The 18,696-nt window shown below is 42.3% G+C and overlaps 1 protein-coding gene across 1 annotated transcript in view; it reads right to left on the minus strand.

Moving 5' to 3' along the window:
• Nucleotides 1-671: 671 nt before the first annotated feature.
• LOC126259954 (uncharacterized) overlaps nt 672-18,696 on the minus strand; it is a 44,205-nt gene continuing 26,180 nt past the window's right edge. The window contains exons 4-5 of the mRNA XM_049957064.1: nt 10,438-10,620; nt 672-1,041 (exon numbers count right to left, since the gene is read on the minus strand). Of these exons, the coding sequence (XP_049813021.1) occupies nt 1,005-1,041; nt 10,438-10,620 (220 nt within the window). The 3' untranslated portion in view covers nt 672-1,004. The remainder of the gene's footprint in view (nt 1,042-10,437; nt 10,621-18,696) is intronic.

Below are 18,696 nucleotides of genomic sequence, written 5' to 3' on the forward strand. Positions count from 1 at the left end.
AGTCTCACAAAGAAGAGTTACGTTCTCCCCTTCCTCCCCTACTACTGAGATCATATATAAAGCTGTGTTCGGCTCTGCTGAAACCATCAATTCCTTATTTGAGTGACACTTGCGCAGTCACACCAATGTGAGGAGTGATACAGCTGTGAGCAGCAATATCATGCGAGCAGCAATAGTCTCTATTGGCCACACTCTATCCACTGGAAAGTTCCAGCATGTGATGCTGATAGGTATTTCTGCATCTAAAGCGAGACATGGCGCGATTTTCTCCAAATTTACCAACATTACAATATGTTTCCCGTATAACAAACCCACTCTCTAATCTTTCCTTGTATGTAGAACATAGGTGACGTTACTACTGCCTATGTTGTGCGGATGCGCTGAAATGCTAACCATTTCTGTATCCAAGGACATAGCACACCTCACGCTGTCTCGGCTTGTATTGCCTGCCGCCTTTATAGTGAACAAATATTAATGGCCAGAAGTGTTATGTCGGAATGGTCTGTTGTATTTGCTTGCATTCAGCATCAACTGCTATTGTTTGAATATCATTGTTGCTGAAATCAAATTTCCAAATTGCTCAACTACTTTTTGGGGTAGCGTACTAGTCTTCTGTTTGTATAAATTTAATCAATTTCTAGCAGGAGGAAATAAAGAACAACGCAATAGAGTTTATTTCTTAAATTTTATGGCAACATTGATACAAACAGCCAAGGCAACCACAAAATTAATTAAACACCTGTATAATCTAGACACTAAATATTACACTCTCACGAAATTAGCAAATCCAGCTATTGAAAGGTACCAAAAATGTAATAAATACGACACTCATCCAGACAAAAGTGCTTCATGTGACTGAAGTCATACTCCCAGTGCATATAGGATGTGAGACAAATCAACACTGCAGACGGTGAGAATCCACACGATCGGAGTAGTTCATCACGTCAGCGTGCTGAGTGCTTGGAATCGGGGTCGTGGTTGCTTGCCGATGGCTGCACTACCGTTTACGGTAGCATGTACTTCAGAGAGGAGTCAACACATCTGCAAAAGAAAAGTTTTAATGACGCTATAGGAAATTTAGAGATCTGTGTTTTGGAGAATACACATGGAAAACAGCGTTCATGTACAACTCTACACAAGCGCCAGCTTCAACTACTGTATTATGTTCTCACACAGCACAAAGTTCAATTGCATACTACACTCCTGGAAATGGAAAAAAGAACACATTGACACCGGTGTGTCAGACCCACCATACTTGCTCCGACGGACACTGCGAGAGGGCTGTACAAGCAATGATCACACGCACGGCACAGCGGACACACCAGGAACCGCGGTGTTGGCCGTCGAATGGCGCTAGCTGCGCAGCATTTGTGCACCGCCGCCGTCAGTGTCAGCCAGTTTGCCGTGGCATACGGAGCTCCATCGCAGTCTTTAACACTGGTAGCATGCCGCGACAGCGTGGACGTGAACCGTATGTGCAGTTGACGGACTCTGAGCGAGGGCGTATAGTGGGCATGCGGGAGGCCGGGTAGACGTACCGCCGAATTGCTCAACACGTGGGGCGTGAGGTCTCCACAGTACATCGATGTTGTCGCCAGTGGTCGGCGGAAGGTGCACGTGCCCGTCGACCTGGGACCGGACCGCAGCGACGCACGGATGCACGCCAAGACCGTAGGATCCTACGCAGTACCGTAGGGGACCGCACCGCCACTTCCCAGCAAATTAGGGACACTGTTGCTCCTGGGGTATCGGCGAGGACCATTCGCAACCGTCTCCATGAAGCTGGGCTACGGTCCCACACACCGTTAGGCCGTCTTCCGCTCACGCCCCAACATCGTGCAGCCCGCCTCCAGTGGTGTCGCGACAGGCGTGAATGGAGGGACGAGTGGAGACGTGTCGTCGTCAGCGATGAGAGTCGCTTCTGCCTTGGTGCCAATGATGGTCGTATGCGTGTTTGGCGTCGTGCAGGTGAGCGCCACAATCAGGCCTGCATACGACCGAGGCACACAGGGCCAACACCTGGCATCATGGTGTGGGGAGCGATCTCCTACACTGGCCGTACACCACTGGTGATCGTCGAGGGGACACTGAATAGTGCACGGTACATCCAAACCGTCATCGAACCCATCGTTCTACCATTCCTAGACCGGCAAGGGAACTTGCTGTTCCAACAGGACAATGCACGTCCGCATGTATCCCGTGCCACCCAACGTGCTCTAGAAGGTGTAAGTCAACTACCCTGGCCAGCAAGATCTCCGGATCTGTCCCCCATTGAGCATGTTTGGGACTGGATGAAGCGTCGTCTCACGCGGTCTGCACGTCCAGCACGAACGCTGGTCCAACTGAGGCGCCAGGTGGAAATGGCATGGCAAGCCGTTCCACAGGACTACATCCAGCATCTCTACGATCGTCTCCATGGGAGAATAGCAGCCTGCATTGCTGCGAAAGGTGGATATACACTGCACTAGTGCCGACATTGTGCATGCTCTGTTGCCTGTGTCTATGTGCCTGTGGTTCTGTCAGTGTGATCATGTGATGTATCTGACCCCAGGAATGTGTCAATAAAGTTTCACCTTCCTGGGACAATGAATTCACGGTGTTCTTATTTCAATTTCCAGGAGTGTATATACATCGACGCGACAGTCATAACACCACTAACGTTTCAAAAGCTCAATTACATACTACCTACATCGACGCCAGAGTCATAACACCCCTAACGTTTCAAATGCGATTCAGTATATATTTGCTGCGTTTTCTGAAATAGAGGCAAATATTCTTTTTTCACTGCGACAATGTATTTCTTACATTATTCAATCGCTCGTGAATTGAGTTTAGTTATGCATTATATCTCGGTATACAATATGAACAGAAAAAAGAAAGATCATAATATAGTTATCCTAAATATAACGTGAAAGTTGCTGGTACAGAACTGTTTTGTGTCTACAGTAGTGTCAAGTTCACTATTAGAAACATAGCATAATGCAGCATAAAAACAAAAAAAAAACATTTAGACAAAGAAGTTTGTGTCTAGAAATGATAACAGAAGGGGCAATGAACGCGCATAAAAGATAGGAACAATAAAATTAAGTTACATTCTCGAATTATAAAGAATGCTTCTATAAGGCACTTAATACAATAACTTAACGACTCATAATTATAATAATTATTTCCATTGTACACTAGTGAAGATACCAAAAACAATTAGGGGACACATTCGTTCTCAAGAAACGAAAATAAAATTGTTGCATCGGAAGAATAGATAATTATTTAATTTTAATCTCAAGACAAAACTACAGCTGCTTCTACGTCTCTGCAGAGAAGCACTGAGTATTAACGACGCAGTAAAACATTCACCTAATCGTCTGCTATAATTTTCCTAGAATCTCGTATGTCACCTTGAATTAATAATAAAAGTTTATGCCTGTTGTGACCATGGCGTGGAACATTAAGTGTAAGATTGGATGAACGGAAGCGGTACATAGGCAGTAGCACAAACACAATTAAAATACTAATCAAGTTCTCGTGTGATTATGAAAAACTTTTTGTTATTAGAACCAACAAGAAAATTTATTATTTTACGTAAACAATTTTATACTCCATCTCAATTCTACAAACTAATGTATATGGGAAGTCGATGACGTAATCACTCCGTTAGTGGTAACGGGACACGGGTCCCGAATCTCTGCTTTAAGCTGTTCGAGATCATTGAAGGTGAAACACGTCTGCAGATGAAAAGAAACGAATAACCTTATCGAATGTGGTTTGTCAGCGCAGTCAACCCAGTGTTCACGTTAACTGATGACAGGAAACCGTGGGAATTGTAAATCTCTATAACCTCATACGGATTTGAACCCTCTGCTGAGTACCACGTGTACACATGGTGTTAGGCGAGACTACCTAGCACGAAGTCCTAATTTGATCGCCCGTGTATGCTATAGAAGTCTTCTTACTGAAAACGAAAGCGTGTTGCTGTTCACGTTGCTGTGACGGTCTTCATTCCGAAGAAGAACTGTTGATACAGCTTCCCACGCTACTGTTACCCTGCTCGCGACCTGTCATCTCTGCGTAAGTATTGAATTGATTTACTGTAGTCTGCCCTCGGTGTCGAAGATGGTTAATCTCTTCGCACAACATACGTTGGTCAAAACAGCTGGATGATCACTCGAGATACGAACACTACATAAATTTGGGGCTGACATGTGAGAATGTGCTTAGAAAAAAGCCGTGGAAATCATTTACAATGGGAGTGAATTAACGAATAATCAACACATAGATAAGAGAATATTTATTCAGGTGAATAAGAGCCAAAGAAATAAACAGAAGAATAAAATGGCTTTGCGTGATTTTGGCAAACAGTTTCAATTCTGAGATCCCTGTGTGCTGATATGGAAATATTACAATCAATACATACTACCAGTTTTTGCTTGTATAAGCGAAACACGATAGTTATTCAGCGAGAAAAAGGCAGATGTTTGATAAGAATTGCTAGGAGAGGTAGAAAACAAATAAATGTGTGACAAAGCAGACTCAAGTAGAAAACATATTTGTATCTGTATTGAAAATGGAGGAACGCAGGACATATAGCCAAGCGAATGGTTTGATCGACGGACAAAGGGAGGTCTCTGATGGACTTTTGTCATTCAGAATGTCACATATTACGTTATAAATTGATAGATGTCTGATTCGAGCATCAAGGTGTCCACTTCTCTTTTGATTCCCTGTTTTTCACAGACAGGTGGTCATCCGCACTTGCTCGACTGCAATGGGAGCGTATTCGTCAAGTCCGGCGCCGTACGATGGTACAACTCTGTTGTACATTGGAACAAACTCAGACTAGTATTGTTGCTGCGCTGTTTCCCTTCAGATGTAGAAAGCGGAATGCTGCACGTACTACACTTTATAAAGGGGGTGAGCCGTACTGTTTTTGCCCATCTGGCGGTAATGTGACGTTGGGATTTCTTTGTCCATAAAGGAACCATTTAAAAAAATAATAACATAGTTCTAGATGTGATAGAATTGTATGACGACTACTCATAGTACAAAAGTAACGGAGCAGTCGGGCGAGAGGTTCCAAGCGACCTTTCTCGTAAATGTATCTCGCTTCTACATCGTGCTGTCTGGTACCCCATAACACATTACACGCTCGTTCAAATTATGAGACGATCGCTTACTTAAACTTAAAACCCTTTCACACTTTTTTTGGGCTCGTTACACAGCTTTTTGTTCTGTTGAGAGGTGGATGGGACTCTTCCCGTATGCTTTCACTGTATGGTGACTTTGCACCAATTCTCTCATGACGTGGCCTCAGCTTATACCGTTCGCCACCTCCAATATGTACGCAACGAGAAGGAGCGCCTATACCGTTCTGTGCAGATAGTCGAAAACAGAGACTACTCTATACGTAATACTAAATTTCTCCGCCACTTTATTTCGATCCAGTGCAGTGATTTAAAACCTGGTGGTAATTACTCCATGAGGGGTAAGCTATAATTTTCTGAAACGTATAAATAAAGAGCCTCAATTTTGTATAAATCATCGATCTAAATAATTTTTGAAGATCATTACAGTTATCTCAATTTCGTAAGACCCCGATACAGAATACATAAGTTACAAATAATTACATTATTTCAAATACTGGGATTAACGCATAATATGGTAGTAGTTACAGCTTGCGAAACGAGTGTATGAACATCTTCCACACCTTGTCCACCCAGTACACATGTACTTTGTATCATGCATCTTTGACAGTAAAATTAAGACATATACATCACATATTCTTAAATATCTCATGAAACTGTCTTCTCCATGCTATAGATACTCTCCGCAATAGATTACAAGTTGCTTCATTACTCACTGCGCAACAATAAACGAACTAATTGACAACACAACAGTAACTATGCAATGGCTACTACATTGTTGCAGACCTTCCACTATATTATGATTATTATTATTATGATTATTATTAATGTTAGTGACACAAAACATTCGAAACCTGACGTCTTCCTTTTTCTGACAATTCAGAAGTAAGGAATCCAGAAATCAACTGATTTACCAACAGTTGCCTACGTACAGAGTATACATTTTAATGTGGTTGATTTTAAGTGAGGTAACAGGGTGTGAGTAAAGTAAGTGCCGCTAGGTAGAGGAATGGTGCAGAGGAAGCTTGTTTTGTAATAAGTGCATATGCCGATAGTTAGCTTCCTTTTCTGATAATTTGTTAGTAGCACTCGTTATGTCCTACATCATTCTCACTGACTCATTAGATTAACACCTACACAAACTAAACATCATTTATCTTTTAAAGATGAAAATGTTCAAAGAAAATTCTTTTAGATTCTAAAGTTAGGTGGATGAAGGGAGGGGGAGGGGGGGGGGACGGATGATCCTAGTTAATATCTGATGGTACTCAGGGATCTCAGAAAGATAGGGTGCCACTGATCTAGAGCCTATGTTAATCTAATTTGTCAACAGAAGTGCTTGAAGGATGAAGCAAATAAAAAAGAAAACACACACACAAGGAGAGACAGGAGGGAAGAATTACAGGAAACAGAATAACAATTATTATAATATCAGAAACACTTTTTAATTTGTTTGAGGATTTGTTGCTCGCGTCGCCCGAGGTCAGAGTAGTAATTTATATCAGTGACAGTCAAAGACGCTCATGGCACGCAGTTTTTACAAAGCCGCAATATATATGTCAATTACTTCTCGTAATACAATACGAAATATACTAACTCAATGTCGTCTCTGATATCGGTAAGATAGGAAGGAAGACATTCTGTGCTCAGCAACCCACCACTGTACTATACAAGAGTTACAAGATTTATAATTAAAAGTGTGAGAATATTTAAAATTTACTCTTCTTATTATGTAGGTAAAGGTGCACATACTTAAATATCGTGTGGAAATTTCGCATTGAGGGGGATGGCAAAATATCTAGCGAGTTGGTTGTTCTGCGCATAGAGCCTTCAATATTTATAAGATTTGTTTTCCAGAGATCAATTAAAAAATAAATAACGCTGCTAACCATCAGTCCGATAAATACAATACCACTCTGCACCTTTCGGAAATACGTAGCCACCCACAATACGATGGCAGACAAAAAAAAAAAAATGGCTCTGAGCACTATGGGACTTAACTTCTAAGGTCATCAGTCCCCTAGAGCCTAGAACTACTTAAACCTAACTAACCTAAGGACAGCACACACATCCATGCCCGAGGCAGGATTCGAACCTGCGACCGTACCGGTCGCGCGGTTCCAGACTGTAGCGCCTAGAACCGCTCGGCCACTCTGGCCGGAAATGGCAGACAAAATTAAAAATAATTCAACAGTAATATCACATTCTACTGCAACAAATATAGTATCTGAAATAACAACTAAACTACGATATCACTCATTAGATGACGTTTAAGAACTATACAAATGACCTCTGTCAGCGGAGGAGCACTGTATGACGCAACAGGTGAAGCTCACAGAAGACTTCGTCAGGTGTCAACGTAACTTCGTGATCGTTGCACGTCATCGGATGGAATGTAACTGATCAACGTTGCAAATCTGTGTGAGAGGGCACCACAAGGCATTAGTGTAGTTCATCTTTAGCGCTGTAGTCAGACATGGTAAGTTTTATAAAGGGCACGAACAGCGTCAGAAACAGAGGGATGACTATGAACGAAACGGAGATGCAACCTATTCGGATGAGACAGCTTTATCATAACCTGAGAGAGTTCAAAGGGACCTCATTGTGGGTCTCCGGTTGGCCGGCCTGTTCGATCATGCGGTATCCAGATTTGTGCGACATTCGGATATGACAGTGACCCGACATTGGACTGCATAGGAACGTGGGCGCAGGGATACTCACCTGCAAGATCTCGGTAGACAACATGTGACCACCAGCAGGGAAGATCGCCGTATTGTGCACAGACTGCATCGCAACCATTTCACATCTGTGCCTACCGTCAGAGAACAAATAATAGATTCCCTGCTACACTGTGTCTCAGCCGCCCAACTGATGAGAGACTGGCAGCAGCCATATGAGGGAATTAGCGTCCCATGCGTCCGCTGCCGTTAGCACTAAACACAAACGGCTGCGTATGTAGTGGCGCAGAGATCGTCAAGCATAGTGTGCAACGATATACCGCGGTTTCACAATATCCCGGAGGTCCATCGTCTGCGAGTATGGCTGCCATCTCAGGAGAGAGCTCACTCTTCGAAAGAGAGCTACACTTGGCTTCATGCTGTGGGAAGCCATTTGGTATGACTTCAGAACACGGCTGGTGGTAACTGAGGGAACTCTGACGGCACAGTAGTACGACATGCATATCCTGCATCCTCCTGTGTTTACCTATCAAATGACAGTATCTTGGTGCCACTTTTCAACAGGACAATGAATGTCCACACTGAGGATGCGTTTATATCAATTTACTGCGTGATGTTCAGGTATTCCCATGGTCATATTCCCAGGTTCGTCCTCCACACAGCATTTGAGGGAAGAATTCGACGTCTGTCCCAGTGCCAGTACACACGATATCAAGACTGTTGGCCAGCTTGCTCTCGGCCTTTATGGCGCCTTGCTCCAACGGACCAATGAATGAACGCAAGCCAGAATTTGACAGCAGTTTGCGTGAAACTGCCAAGTTCCTTATAGCCCTGACACGATTTTGAAATCACCGAAATAACATCACATACCCTATCAACCTTTCATGTTTAATTTGATTTTCTACTTCCCTACTGGGTGCTTCAGTTTCTTCCACACAGTGTACACTGGTGTAACAAAAATCATGCGATAGCGATAAGCCCGTACACAGATGGTGGTAGTATCGCGTACACAAGGTATAAAAGAAAAGTTCACTGGCAGAACTGTCATTTGTACTCAGGTGATTCACGTGATAAGGTTTCCGACGTGATTATGGCTGCACGACGTGAATTAACATACTTTAAATGAGGAATGGTAGTAGGAGTTAGACGTAAGGAACGTACCACTTCGAAAATCGTTAGGAAATTCAATATTCCGAGATCCACAGCGTCAAGAGTGGGCCGAGAATATCAAATTTCAGGCATTACTTCTCACCACGAACAACGTAGTGACCGACGGCCTTTATTTAACACCTAAAGCAGCAGCGTTTGTGTGGAGTAGGCAGTGCTAAGAGACAAGGTAGGACGCACAACGAACGTATTCGTTAAGACAGTGCGGCCAAGTTTGGCTTTAATGGACTACTACAGCAGACGATACGCGAGTGCCTTTGCCAGCAGCAAGACATCGTCTGCATCTCCTTTATTGGGCTTGTGACCTTATCGGTTGGACCCCAGACGACTGGAAAACTGTGATCTGGTCAGATGAGCGCGAAGTTCAACTGGTAAGAGCTGATGGTATGGTCCGCGTGTGGCGCAGACCCCGCGAAGCCATGGACCCAGGTTAGGAACAAGACATTGTGCATGCTGTCAGTGGCTCCATAATGGTGTGGGCTGTGTTTTCATGGATTAGACCGGATCTTCTGGTCCAAATGAACTGATCACTGGCTGCAAACAGCTATGTTCAGCTACTTGGAGACCATTTGCAACCACTCATGGTCTTCGTGGTCCCAAACAACGATGGAATTTTTATGGACGGCAGTGCGCCATGTCACGGAAACACAGTTGTTTGCGATTATTTTGAAGAACACTCTGGATAGTTTGGGTAATGATTTGGCCACCCGTCGAACATTTGTGGGACATAATCGAGAGGTCAGTTCGTGCACAATATCTTGCACTGGCAACACTTTTGTGAGTATGGACGGCTATAATGTAGACACAGTAAGGCTCAATTTTCTTGAAGGGGACTTCCAACGACTTGTTGAGTCCATGCCAAGTCGAACTGCTGCGCTACACCGAGCATATTAGGAAGTACCTCAAGGGTTTTATCACCTCCGTGTATATTGAGCAGTAAGGGCCATAACCAATATTACGAAGGAAACTTTCCGGATGATTTTAATTCTGTTCGTAGCTTACGCGTGACTTCCGTCAATGATTTTGGGATGGCTCCCCAATGAATGGATATAGTCAAGCTGGTTGATCCTCGCCTCTAAAACCCTCTCTACCGACAAATGAACTGTGGCCGAACGGTTCTAGGCGCTTCAGTCTGGAACCGCGCTGCTGCTACGGTCACAGATTCGAATCTTGCCTCGGGCATGGATGTGGGTGGTGTCCTTAGGTTAGTTACGTTTAATAGTTCTAAGTATAGGGGACTGATGACCTCAGATGTTAAGTCCCATAGTGCTTAGAGCCATTTTTGACAAATGGAAAAAGATCGATTGTAACATTGCCCAGAAATACGCCAATGAGTGACCGAATGTTTACATTGCAGATTTTATGGACTTCGACAGTACACGAAAATTATGTTTAACGCCAAACTGAATACCAAGGGTCTACGTTTCGGTCTCTTCATTGCTATGGATACTTACGCAGCAGTGGTAACGTTGAAGGTCTGGCTGCCAGGACACCTGTACATTTCCGGAGACATGCCATCTCCCTTCTGTATGCAGATGTAGTAGATGGCTGGGTTCTCTGGGACAATACCCACCTGTCCCAGCTGCGTACAAGGCGTGATGGGGCCTTCTGTGCAGACTCGGTCGGATGTCGTCAGGCTGTCAACATAAAGCAAGATTTGATTTAAAAGAATTGCCGACCGCATCACATCAGAAGCATAAGTCAGAGGCTGCGAAATTGCAGTTTCTTTTAGGTTTGGCGGATATTGCAGTAAACGCACCATTACACCTCAAAAAAATTTAGACCTGGAAAGGATTCATGCTATTCATTTAGGAATCACTTCGTCGTCATCTTATCAACCCGCTTACCACGCATTCTACTGAAGTGGCCCAAAAATGGTTATAGCCGCTCAGCTGAATCAATTCCTAAAGCGAGCTTCTTCGTTTGATTGAAAGTCTAAGTTTTTTCCTGTGCTGTCGTTGCGTATTTTTGGTAAATTGTCTAACTCCGCAAACATACTGTGAATAATTTTGTAAGTTCGTTTTGTTTTATAATTTTCACGCATATACCATCATCTCCTGACATTATACCTTATTTATATCAAGCGAGATAGCACAGTATTAAAGACAGTGGAACTGCGTTCGGAAGAATCGGTGTTCAGTGCCACGTCAGCCATCCATTTATAAATTTTCCATGCTCTCTCTAAATTGGTTTAGGCCAATGGTAGGAGTGTTCCTCCCCATTTTATTCCATACCGACGATCTGCACCATCTCTAACCTCGTCGTCGACGAAACGTTAAACCACAATCTTCATATCTCGATTGGATATGCTTAAATCATGTAGCATACCTACAGCTATGCATTATTAAGTAAACATAATATCTGTTGTTTATTTTAAAATTTGTGGATACGGCTAACGTTTTAAATTATGTAATCGCGCCGACCTACTTTGCTGTGTACATGATTACAAGAGCGATTCAGATCAATATATTATGACAATGTGCAATTCCTTACGGTTTACACATTGAATTAAGTAATAATTTTTATTGCTACGGAGATGGCTCGTCAGTGAGATGAAGCTGGTAATCGATAAAGAAATTTTAGCGATTCTGACATAGGATTTTTATCCACACACTTTAACATAACAAATCACCTATCTTCCAGTATGACAGTGTTAAATAACAACGTGTTGTGTAGTTGATTTCGCGCACTATATAACCGTAACCTCGTGGTTTCTTTTGCCGTAGCCCTGTACTGTAAGTCAGAAAGTCGCCTTCAACGATCTCGGTGCTGATATACGCATTTAACCTCAAATATGTTAACAAGACAGTTCATTTTTTTGCATAGGCGGTGGTTAAATTAATGAAATACCTTTCTTAATCTATGGATTATCTACAGTTTCGATTGCTCTGCATGTAGCAGAAGAGGGGCAGGTCACAATTGATTGACCATATGCGGAGTTAACAAATATGAAGCAAATTTCGACATAATGTACATTTCAGATATGGTGCGTACATGTACTTTACTTCAAATGCAAATTATACTTAATACCTTTAAACACTTTATAGAGACAAGAACATTTATAAAGTAATGTCAGATTAGGTATATAAAACTTTCCGAGCAATGAAGAGTGGAATAGCGCCAAGGACTGCAAAAAGAACTTCCAGAGTCTTATGTAGAATGTATGCGACAGAAAACATCTCACCAAAACTGGAGCAATGTTATAACTTATTGAACAGTCCACGAGTGTGCTGCCGGACCATAGCGTCCATTGGGCACAGTATTTTGGCAACCTGTGTGAACGTTCGAATACTTGCAAAGGATAGACTAAGTTCGAGAACTGCATCAAACAGTCTTTGGGATGGAGATCACAACCGCCACAACGTTTACTTTAATGATATTTCTTGTATTAGACTTGATCGGAATATGTCAGTAATGTAGTAACAGGAAATGACACATGATGGTACATGGTCCCTAACAGGGAATAATCGCCAATGACTAGAGAAGAGCTATATCTTCAAATTATGCGTACAAGGTAAATGGAAATAAGTGGTGCCTTGTCAGAAAATACCCAACACAGGCCACTGAAAGAGGAATGCTTTTTCGTAAATATTAGCTCTGATATGACCTTTATATCAACAAAAAAATATCATTTGATGAAATGAAAGAAATCGTTGGTTCCATCTAGGTGCAACACATAATACAACACACAACACATCACCAAGTGGAGTCTCAAGAAGAACTGAAATAAGAGATCCGTCTTCGCGAAATGTGACAGGAGCCTTTCAGGTGAAATATTCTACCGAGTTAGCTACCCAGGCACAATATACAGGGAAACTCATAAGTTTAAACGTGCCACTGATTCCATTCCATTGACGTACACGTCACCAAGAGTATAAGAATTCTATTCACTTCTATGTGAGGTGACGGAAAAAATATATTAATGATCCCCACTAAAAGGACCGCTTGCTCGCTTTGGAGAGCTGCAAGTGGTTTAGAACTAGTACCAGTTGGAGTATCACTCTCGAGTAAAGTGGTAAATGTGTGCAGTCTCTTGTATGGGAACACCCCAGCGAGATGGGCTAATGTAGGGAAGTGGGCAGCGCACAAGTACCTGCTTTGAATTAGTTTACATCCGAACGAGCTGTTATAGTGTCCTGCTTCCAACTACTACAGTTTCTATGACCAATAAAATTTCTTTTTAGCATACTCTTATTATATGTGAATGGAAAGTAGGGCCCCTTGCAAAAACAGCAGCAACCAATAATTTACATATTCATGTTGTTGTTGTTGTGGTCTTCAGTCCTGAGACTGGTTTGATGCAGCTCTCCATGCTACTCTATCCTGTGCAAGCTTCTTCATCTCCCAGTACCTACTGCAACCTACATCCTTCTGAATCTGCTTAGTGTATTCATCTCTTGGTCTCCCTCTACGATTTTTACCCTCCACGCTGCCCTCCAATGCTAAATTTGTGATCCCTTGATGCCTCAAAACATGTCCTACCAACCGATCCCTTCTTCTAGTCAAGTTGTGCCACAAACTTCTCTTCTCCCCAATCCTATTCAATACCTCCTCATTAGTTACGTGATCTACCCACCTTATCTTCAGCATTCTTCTGTAGCACCACATTTCGAAAGCTTCTATTCTCTTCTTGTCCAAACTAGTTATCGTCCATGTCTCACTTCCATACATGGCTACACTCCATACAAATACTTTCAGAAACGACTTCCTGACACCTAAATCTATACTCGATATTAACAAATTTCTCTTCTTCAGAAACGCTTTCCTTGCCATTGCCAGTCTACATTTTATATCCTCTCTACTTCGACCATCATCGGTTATTTTACTCCCTAAATAGCAAAACTCCTTTACTACTTTAAGTGTCTCATTTCCTAATCTAATTCCCTCAGCATCACCCGACTTAATTCGACCACATTCCATTATCCTTGTTTTGCTTTTGTTGATGTTCATCTTATATCCTCCTTTCAAGACACTGTCCATTCCGTTCTCTGACAGAATTACAATGTCATCGGCGAACCTCAAAGTTTTTACTTCTTCTCCATGAATTTTAATACCTACTCCGAATTTTTCTTTTGTTTCCTTTACTGCTTGCTCAATATACAGATTGAATAACATCGGGGAGAGGCTACAACCCTGTCTCACTCCTTTCCCAACCACTGCTTCCCTTTCATGCCCCTCGACTCTTATAACTGCCATCTGGTTTCTGTACAAATTGTAAATAGCCTTTCGCTCCCTGTATTTTACCCCTGCCACCTTCAGAATTTGAAAGAGAGTATTCCAGTCAACATTGTCAAAAGCTTTCTCTAAGTCTACAAATGCTAGAAACGTAGGTTTGCCTTTTCTTAATCTTTCTTCCAAGATAAGTCGTAAGGTCAGTATTGCCTCACGTGTTCCAACATTTCTACGGCATCCAAACTGATCTTCCCCGAGGTCCGCTTCTACCAGTTTTTCCATTCGTCTGTAAAGAATTCGCGTTAGTATTTTGCAGCTGTGACTTATTAAACTGATAGTTCGGTAATTTTCACATCTGTCAACACCTGCTTTCTTTGGGATTGGAATTATTATAATCTTCTTGAAGTCTGAGGGTATTTCGCCTGTCTCATACATCGTGCTCACCAGATGGTAGAGTTTTGTCATGACTGGCTCTCCCGAGGCTATCAGTAGTTCTAATGGAATGTTGTCTACTCCCGGGGCCTTGTTTCGACTCAGGTCTTTCAGTGCTCTGTCAAACTCTTCACGCAGTATCTTATCTCCCATTTCGTCTTCATCTACATCCTCTTCCATTTCCATAATATTGTCCTCAAGTACATCGCCCTTGTATAAACCCTCTATATATTCCTTCCACCTTTCTGCTTTCCCTTCTTTGCTTAGAACTGGGTTGCCATCTGAGCTCTTGATATTCATACAAGTGGTTCTCTTCTCTCCAAAGGTCTCTTTAATTTTCCTGTAGGCAGTATCTATCTTACCCCTAGTGAGACAAGCCTCTACATCCTTACATTTGTCCTCTAGCCATCCCTGCTTAGCCATTTTGCACTTCCTGTCGATTTCATTTTTGAGACGTTTGTATTCCTTTTTGCCTGCTTCATTTAATGCATTTTTATATTTTCTCCTTTCATCAATTAAATTCAATATTTCTTCTGTTACCCAAGGATTTCTATTAGCCCTCGTCTTTTTACCTACTTGATCATCTGCTGCCTTCACCACTTCATCCCTCAGAGCTACCCATTCTTCTTCTACTGTATTTCTTTCCCCCATTCCTGTCAATTGTTCCCTTATGCTCTCCCTGAAACTCTCTACAACCTCTGGTTCTTTCAGTTTATTCAGGTCCCATCTCCTTAAATTCCCACCTTTTTGCAGTTTCTTCAGTTTCAATCTGCAGTTCATAACCAATAGATTGTGGTCAGAATCCACATCTGCCCCAGGAAATGTCTTACAATTTAAAACCTGGTTCCTAAATCTCTGTCTTACCATTATATAATCTATCTGAAACCTGTCAGTATCTCCAGGCTTCTTCCATGTATACAGCCTCCTTTCATGATTCTTGAACCAAGTGTTAGCTATGATTAAGCTATGCTCTGTGCAAAATTCTACAAGGCGGCTTCCTCTTTCATTCCTTCCCCCCAATCCATATTCACCTACTATGTTTCCTTCTCTCCCTTTTCCTACTGATGAAATCCAGTCACCCATGACTATTAAATTTTCGTCTCCCTTCACTACCTGAATAATTTCTTTTATCTCGTCATACATTTCATCTATTTCTTCATCATCTGCAGAGCTAGTTGGCATATAAACTTGTACTACTGTAGTAGGCATGGGCTTTGTGTCTATCTTGGCCACAATAATGCGTTCACTATGCTGTTTGTAGTAGCTAACCCGCACTCCTATTTTTTTATTCATTATTAAACCTACTCCTGCATTACCCCTATTTGATTTTGTATTTATAACCCTGTAATCACCTGACCAAAAGTCTTGTTCCTCCTGCCACCGAACTTCACTAATTCCCACTATATCTAACTTTAACCTATCCATTTCCCTTTTCAAATTTTCTAACCTACCTGCCCGATTAAGTGATCTGACATTCCACGCTCCGATCCGTAGAACGCCAGTTTTCTTTCTCCTGATAACGATGTCCTCTTGAGTAGTCCCCGCCCGGAGATCCGAATGGGGGACTATTTTACCTCCGGAATATTTTACCCAAGAGGACGCCATCATCATTTAATCATACAGTAGAGCTGCATGTCCTCGGGAAAAATTACGGCTGTAGTTTCCCCTTGCTTTCAGCCGTTCGCAGTACCAGCACAGCAAGGCCGTTTTGGTTAATGTTACAAGGCCAGATCAGTCAATCATCCAGACTGTTGCCCCTGCAACTACTGAAAAGGCTGCTGCCCCTCTTCAGGAACCACATGTTTGTCTGGCCTCTCAACAGATACCCCTCCGTTGTGGTTGCACCTACGGTACGGCCATCTGTATCGCTGAGGCACGCAAGCCTCCCCACCAACAGCAAGGTCCATGGTTCATGGGGGGAGGTACATATTCATATAGTTCATTAAACACAATAAGGTCCTGGGAAGGAGCGACACAGCCGTCTTCTCCGCGAATCAGAGCCTACCCCTTGACATGGCTTCCGTACATGGCCAATTCTTCCTACTGCAATAGTTGCAGCATTATCGCACCTGAAAAGAATGAGAGGAATGTTCTCTGTTGCGTAAAGAGCTCAAACGCATGGTAATACACATCCTTCTAAAACTTGCATGTATTTCGATATTGAGAATGTTACGCCACCAGTTGTCAAATGCGTGATATTTTTACGACAAGACGTTTCGGGATTACCCTATCCCGTTATCAGATACTATGGTGGATGAAACTGGCTGCCTTCAGTTTGCAGCTATACTTTGAGTGCATAACACGCCAACAAGACATCTTCTAGGAAGACTTTTATATTCGACAATGCTTATTTGCTCCTGGGTTTTTACTTTTGAAGAAGCCTAACGGCACAGACGCTTTTGGGTATGTTATACTGCAGGACGATATAAATATTTTCGTATGTTCGAGAGTACGTGTAGTATCGCGGTTCATTGGTTGGTTTCTGTAGTAGCGTAACTTATCGATACTGCCGGAGCCGCGAGCGGCGCTTTTCACATCGCCACCAATGAAGAGACTTCAGTCCGTAAACCAATGAAAAGAGCCAGGACGGTGTTGTAAGCGGCGGGCACCTGGGCTCCAGTCTGCTAGTTCAAGATTACTTCTAGTGGAGTTTATTTCCCTGTCGCTAGTTGGTGCCGAACTTTACAACTACCGACAAACATTTAGTGCACATATCTGCACTCCCGATTCAATCCTCTGCTTATAGCTAACCACGGCTGCCACAAGTTGTCAAAAGTGTAGTACTTCTTCAACCACAAGTTAAGTACAATATTTTTAATGAAAGTGAACAAGTGTCAACTAATCTTTTCCTTGTCTGTCCAGATTACTACGACAAGAGACCCTCTGGCCATCTTCCACCCACTTATCATTATCAGTGAGGACGTAACACTTGGCTCCTCGGGAGATAACGGTTACCGACTCTCAACGTAACCGTTTCTTTTTTTTACAACACTTGATAACGAGATAATGTGTCACAATTATCACACATTTGACAACTCCTGGCGGAATATTCCCGGTTCCGTTTCGTGTGACAGTTGTACGATGGCTTCACAACATATGCAGTGACTGCGAGAGGTGTGTGTGTCTGCGAAGATGAGCGGGTATTAAGTGTTGATCGCGAGGAGAGGAGATGGGGAGTTGTAGCGGGTTTGTCGTGGCAGTGAGCCTGTACAGAAAGGACGGAGAACTTGATGCTCTTGAGGATTATTTTACTGATGTGATGGAAGATACTATTATTCCAAACGGAAAATTCAACGCAGACATCCAAATAACGAATTTCTCGCTATTTTTAAAATCTTTTTTATGGTCAGTGTTAATGGATTTGAAAGAATGAATTTTCACGTTGTGTTACATTTTCCTATTTTTCCTGTGTTGGTATTTAGTTATTGTAATTTGTAATGAAATATTTTCTTACAGCTTACTAAGCCTTCATGGTGGACTTGTATGAATGGAATAGAGGCAAGAAATTTTTATGATATGGTTTTCTTTTTTTATACTGTTTCTTGAGAAGAATTTTTGTCTAGGGAGTAACTCAGATTATCCTACGTCATTATGAAGCTCCCATTACCTGATCAACATTCCTTTTTATGAGGGATAAATTTTACAAGAAACAAGTTTGCAGTGCATGTGTTTAAGAGATCGTATTGCACTAGCTCTATTCTCTGTAGTTAGCAGCAACTCAGAATTTGGGACACACATTTTCTTCTTGCTTCTCAAGAGCAGTAGCACAGGGCTTTCACTTGCGGCACAGATAAACCACATACAGCAAATATGATATTTCAATCTCACAGGGTCGATTGACAGCGTCGAAAACAATTACTATCACTAATGTTTAGAAGCTCTTAAAAAAAAAGTTGGATTTACTTTTCACTCTCGAACACAATTTGTTCTTAAGTGTAAACATTCGGTTAGCTTATGCACATATTTCTTTTCTATGAATGGAATTTTTGGTAGGCAACGGCTTACATTCATAAAGAGACTATACATGCACAAAGAGACAACTCAGAAGTAGAGGAAACAGGTGCACATTCGCATAAACTTATCTCTCTTATTTGCTAAGATAACTTACA

Source organism: Schistocerca nitens, chromosome 5, assembly GCF_023898315.1.
Source record: "Schistocerca nitens isolate TAMUIC-IGC-003100 chromosome 5, iqSchNite1.1, whole genome shotgun sequence".
NCBI lineage: Eukaryota > Metazoa > Arthropoda > Insecta > Orthoptera > Acrididae > Schistocerca > Schistocerca nitens.